This window comes from Sminthopsis crassicaudata, chromosome 3 (genome assembly GCF_048593235.1).
Source record: "Sminthopsis crassicaudata isolate SCR6 chromosome 3, ASM4859323v1, whole genome shotgun sequence".
Taxonomy (NCBI): Eukaryota; Metazoa; Chordata; class Mammalia; order Dasyuromorphia; family Dasyuridae; genus Sminthopsis; species Sminthopsis crassicaudata.
In genome coordinates this window covers 651,067,069-651,073,068 of record NC_133619.1, presented here as the reverse complement: position 1 = coordinate 651,073,068, position 6,000 = coordinate 651,067,069, and the positions used below count along the sequence as shown (strand labels likewise).

The window sequence follows — 6,000 nt, the reverse complement described above, 5'->3', positions numbered from 1 at the left end:
GAGTTCTTTGTCATGTGCCCAGCAGAACATTAGGGAGGATTAAAACTATGTAACAACAAATTACCAGTTCAAGAAAGTATTAGTAGAAGAAATTATATCCATGAGCGTCCATCTTTTCTTTATTTTCTTGTAAATTTTTACTTTGTCAGAACTAGGATTGACTCCTGGGAGATTCACAAGGCAGAAACCCACAATTCTATACTCTAGGAGATTCAGTCAAGTCATTCCAAGTTCCATGTTTGTGCTGGTTGGAGACATTTGGACAAGAGCTCTCAGGAACCAAGGAGAGAGGAAGACCTCCAGAAAATGAGCCCCAAGTGAAGGAGATAAGATTTTGGAAGAGACAATAAAGGATTTAGACTTTAACTCCTGGCTGCATTTGGGACTAATGAACTGAACTGAAACTAAGGCTGCCTCCAGAAGCTCCCCAAGAAACCTGCCCCCAAGAGAACGATTACAATTTAGAGAAGAGAACATTACCTATGTTAAATTCCTTGAAGCTGATCTTTGGTATTGGCTCTTATGTGTTAAATTTTCTATGAAGTTTGGTTTTGATTGATTGAAAAATCTGAAAATTTATTGAATGTCCATTTTTTCTCGTTCAATATTATAGATAATTTTGCTTGATATGATTTTTTGGCCTCAGGCCTAGTATTTTTTTTATTGTTGGTAGATATGCTTCCAGGACCTGGGGTCTTTTATTGTGGTTGCTGATAAGTCCTGTACAATTCTAACTAACTCCAGCATATTTGATTTTTCTCTTGTTTCTTACAAAATGTTCACTTTGATCTGAGGATTTTAAAATTTGGTACTGATATTCCTATATATTTTCCACAAAGAATTTTGTTGAGGTGGTGATCGGCAGATTTTTTTCCATTTCTACTTTCCCCTCATGTTCTTTCACTCCAAGACAATTTTCTTGTATTATTTCTTGCATTATTGTGTGAAGATCCTTTTTTGGATTACAACTTTCAGGCAGTCCAATTATTTTTATATTTTCTCTTTTTGATTTATTCTCCAGATCTGTGATTTTTCCTATGTTTTACATTGTGCTCTATTTTTTCATTCTTTAGAATATGTTTTGTTATTTCTTGGTCTCTCATAGCTTCATTGGCATCTCCTTGCCAGATTCTAATTTTCAAAGAGTTATTTTCATCTTTGAGATTCTGTCTCTTCTTTTCTAGTTGGTTATCTTTTTTTTTTTTTTTCCATAATCTTGTTTTTCTTAGATGTTTTTATTTTTAATTTATGTTAGTTATTTTTCAATGTTTCTCATTTGATTTTTGAATTCTACTATAAATTCTCTCTGGGCAAGGAGTCACTTCATGTTACTCTTTGGGGTAGAAGCTTTTTTTTTACTTCAATATCCCCTGAAGATGAACCCTGATCTTTCTTGTTGCCACAGTACGTTTCTATGGTGGGTCCTTTTTTCTTTGCCAATTCAATTTTTTAAATTGAGAAGTATTTGTGTAAGCACGTCTATTCCTGGGGTGGAGGGGTGGTGCCTCTAGTCTCACTTCAGCTCTCCTCTCTGACCAGGAACCCTAATCCAAGGGCTCTGCCCTCCAGCAAGTGCCCGCAGCCAGCAGCCTCCCTCCCTGATGGATTGGCTCCTTGTCCAGGACAGGATTGTGTCAGCAGCACAGCTTGGCCTAGTCTTCCCACTTAGCAGAGGTTCCCTCAGTCTTCCCAGGCTCAAACCCCAATTCTTTCACTGTCCAGAAAGTGAAAGTCTCTGCAATTCCTGTTGAGACTCCAGCCACACCCAGCTCTCTCTGGGTTTTTCTTTGGATCTTGAGTCATACCAGGAGGACCTTGTCTTGCCCCAAGTCTTCTTGATTTTTCACCAGTCTGTGTTTGCCCTGAAGGGCAAATTTGTTCTTTTTGTGGGGAAAATGGAGAGATCTTGAAATTTACCAACCTACTCCCCCACCTTCCCAGAATCCTCCATCCTCAATACTTTTTGAGACATAGGTCTTTCCATCTGATTAAATTCTTGGGAAAGTAGATGGGTTAGTGGGGGGAGAGGGAGAGAGAGACAGAAAGAGTGGGGGAGACGGAAAGAGAATGAAGGAGGGAGGAAATCAGGGAAAAAGGAAGGGAGAGATAATGAGAAACAGACAGGGACAGGCAGAGAAAGAGACAGAGACATAAGAAGAGATAGAGAAAGAGACAAGGGAAGAGACAAAGACAGAGAGACAAGGGGAGAGAGAGAGAGACAAAGATAGAGACAGACCTTGAGGGGAGTCTGGCCCTTTGGGTGGAGAGCGCCCTCTGGGGGCATGGGCAGTCATGGGCAAGGGGCACGTTTAGCATCTGAGACAAGAGCCTCAAGCTGTGATGAAGGCCAGCTACAGGTGGAAGCAAGGGCAGCTCCCTCAGATTCCCACAGGAAGGTTGACTCTGGTCTCCTCAGGAACCCAGGGGTGCAAATGCCTTCTTGTGCACCTCAGGAAGCCGGGTCTGCAACTGCAGGCAGCAGATGTGAGGAGAGCTCGGGGCAGAGAGGGTTTGTGGGCCGGGCCAGCTGAGGGAAGGCTTGTCCTGATTTGGGAGAGGTCGTGGGGGGAAGCAGGGGTCCTGCTGCTGGTCAGGGTGGGCTTAGGGCCCCCAGAGCCAGGATGGCCAAGGAGTGCAGGAGGAGGCTCGGGTGGATTGCTCCTGCCATACCCTTGATGGGGATGGTGTGGACACTCGCCACCAAATGATGAGATTGGTGTAGACCCCCCAAAGGCTGGATCCTTCCTCTGTCTGGGTGTGGGCAGAACTCTGGGAATCTTTGGGATCCATGCCTTCAGTGCCCCCCAGCTCTGGCTTCCCATGTGTCAGAAGGTGCAGGAGCTCCCCCTGGGTTCCCTGCAGCTATTCCAGACTTCAGCCAGCAGGACCCCCAGGAGGATGAGCACCAGCCCGGCCAGACTGAGGCGGATGACGTTGCCCACCGTGTAATCCTGGGCTGCAGGATCTGGGAGGAGGAGAGAAGTCACTGGGAGAGGGACAAGACCCCCAGATCTCAGGCCCCCGTCAGTGGGGGCAGGATTCCTCAGCTCTCCCCAGGCTCAGCCCCAGCCCCTCTCCCTGGGCTGGGAGCCTGGGGATGGGGCTGAGGGAGGGGCTCAGGCAGCTTCCTTCCCCTATTGCTCCCCCTCAGGGCTTCCTCTGCAGGCCCCTGAGTCAGGCCCAGATCCCCCTGGCCCTCACTTCCTCTCCTCCCCCTCATTCTTCATCTCCCACCATGTTGGCAACAGCTTGGGGAGTGGGTAGAGCTTGTGGTGAGGAAGAGGCGAGTTCCCATCCCACCTCAGACACTTCCTCTCTGTGTGAGCCTGGCCACGCCAGGGATGCAGAAGCAGAGCCCCCTCCCCATAGTCCCTGCTATGGCTGCATGGGGGAGGGGTGGGGGCCCCCGGGAGGAATGGGGAAGAGAGAGAAGGGAGCAGAATTGGGGCCGCCCTGCCCATCTCTGCTCCCACATGTCCAGCCCCCTCCCAGGCCAGCCATGCTCCTCCTTCCCTGGCTTGGAGTTCCTCCTGCCTGTCCCAGCTCTCCGTCCCTCCCCCTGCTCCCACACAGGGGGGAGACTCAGCCCTGGCTTAGGCAGCAGGAGCAGGAGAGGATCAGAGACTCCCACCCCTCCTCGCTGGTGGGGAGGGGGTCAGAGCTGGGGATTCCCAGGGTGCTGGAGGTGTCCGGTACAGGGAGAGGGAAAGGGTGAGGGGCTTGTGGGTATTTACCCTCTGGCTATACCCCAGTTCTGCTCCTCTCTCCTGAACCCCTTACCTGGGACCCAGGAGACATATGGGGGACCAGCAGAAGTGGGCGGTGGGAGATGGTGAGGGAGGCTAGAGGGCCAGGGAGCAGAGGCCCGAGGGTCTGCATTGTCTGAGCCCTACCCATTACTCAGACCCTGCCTGCTCTGAAGCTCACCCCCCAGTCCTTCTGGCCCCCGGGGACCCCTGGGACAGGGCCCTGAGCAGGCAGCGAGGTGCCCGGACTAGGGAGGGAGCTTAGGAGGGCTGGGAGGAAGGGGGCGGGGTCTCTCACCTGTGACCCTGAGCTCCAGGGGGTCACTGGGGGCTGACCACTCATGGGGGGCGTGGCTCTGAAAGCTGTAGCAGCGGTACGTCCCTCCGTGGGCAGAGGTCACAGCAGGGATGGAGACATTGGCCTGAGAGCCCCGTCCATGGGGCTGGGCCGAGGCCTGGGTGACCGGTGCTCCGTCCTTGTACAGGGCAGAGCGGTCATATCCCTTCTCGGCCCGGCACTGGAGGCTCACGTTCTGTCCTTCGGCCACCGTGGAGCCGGGCCAGGCTGAGAGGGAGGGGGGGTGGTACAGCTCTGGGGGGGGGGAGGGGCTGAAGTTAGGGCTGTAAAGCCCCTTTTCTGTGGGGGCAGATCTGGCCGCCGGAGGCTGGCCTGGGCTTGCCTGGACCCCAGGATGGGCTGGAGATTCAACTCACGTCCAGAATAAACAAATATTAGAGGTTTTTGGGTAAAAAAAGGCCTTGGAAACCTCTGGGGGAAGAAAAGAAAGTGGGTGCTTGAATAGTGGGAGGGAAAAAGCCGGAGGGCAGGAAGAGAGAGAAGGAAAGAGAGTGGGGGAGAGACAGAGGGGAGGGAGGAGGGGGAGAGGCAGAGAGAGAGGGAGGAGGGGGGAGAGACAGAGAGGGAGGAAGGGGAGAGACAGAGAGGGAGGAGGGGGGAGAGACAGAGAGAGAGGGAGGGAGGAGGGGGGAGAGACAGAGAGAGAGGGAGGAGTGGGGAGAGACAGAGAGGGAGGAGGGGGGAGAGACAGAGAGGGAGGAGGGGGAGAGACAGAGAGGGAGGAGGGGGGAGAGACAGAGAGAGAGGGAGGGAGGAGGGGGGAGAGACAGAGAGAGAGGGAGGAGGGGGGAGAGACAGAGAGGGAGGAGGGGGAGAGACAGAGAGGGAGGAGGGGGGAGAGACAGAGAGAGAGGGAGGGAGGAGGGGGGAGAGACAGAGAGAGAGGGAGGAGTGGGGAGAGACAGAGAGGAGGGAGGAGGGGGAGAGGCAGACAGAGAGAGAGGGAGGAGGGGGGAGAGACAGAGAGAGAGGGAGGAGTGGGGAGAGACAGAGAGGAGGGAGGAGGGGGAGAGGCAGACAGAGAGAGAGGGAGGAGGGGGGAGAGACAGAGAGAGAGGGAGGAGGGGGGAGAGACAGGTAGAGAGGGAGGGAGGAGGGGGGAGAAAGAGAGGGAGGGAGGAGGGGGGAGAAAGAGAGGGATGGAGGAGGGGGAGAGGCCGACAGAGAGGGAGGAGGGGGGAGAGACAGCTAGAGAGGGAGGAGGGGGGGGAGAGACAGGTAGAGAGGGAGGAGGGGGGAGAGACAGACAGGGAGGAGGGGGGAGAGACAGAGAGAGAAGGAGGAGGGGGGAGAGACAGGTAGAGAGGGAGGGAGGAGCGGGGAGAGAGAGAGAGAGGGAGGAGGGGGGAGAGACAGGTAGAGAGGGAGGAGGGGGGAGAGACAGAGGGAGGAGGGGGGAGAGACAGGTAGAGAGGGAGGGAGGAGCGGGGAGAGACAGAGAGAGAGGGAGGAGGGGGGAGAGACAGATAGAGAGGGAGGAGGGGGGAGAGACAGAGAGGGAGGAGGGGGAGAGAGAGAGAGAGGGAGGAGGGGGGAGAGACAGAGAGAAAGGGAGGAAGGGAGGGAAATGCAGAGAGTGTCTAACAGACTGAAAAAGTCACCGAGAGAAAGACAGGAGGCAGGGAAGAGAGACAGATTCAGAGACAGAGAGAGACAATTTGGGTCAGTTCCAAGGAAGGAGCCATGGTCCAGAGGCTTCCTCCCTGGCAGGGGGCTGGCCTCTCTCACAGAATCCCTCCACTGAGGGGCTGGGTGTCCCGCGGGGGCAGAGTTATGGCCGGGTACGACCCGTGTGGGCTGGCCATCGCCCCCAAAGCAGAGGCTGCTCTCACTGTGGACCCTGGGCAGGTGCCTGGGACGGACAATAAGAGGCTTGGCTGGGATTCCCGGTTCCCT

The 6,000-nt window shown here is 54.1% G+C and overlaps 1 protein-coding gene across 1 annotated transcript in view; it reads right to left on the bottom strand.

Moving 5' to 3' along the window:
• Window positions 1-383: 383 nt before the first annotated feature.
• Window positions 384-6,000, bottom strand: part of LOC141562650 (paired immunoglobulin-like receptor B) — an 88,026-nt gene continuing 82,409 nt past the window's right edge. Inside the window, exons 19-20 of the mRNA XM_074302654.1 lie at window positions 4,045-4,338; window positions 384-2,965 (exon numbers count right to left, since the gene is read on the bottom strand). Of these exons, the coding sequence (XP_074158755.1) occupies window positions 2,826-2,965; window positions 4,045-4,338 (434 nt within the window). The 3' untranslated portion in view covers window positions 384-2,825. The remainder of the gene's footprint in view (window positions 2,966-4,044; window positions 4,339-6,000) is intronic.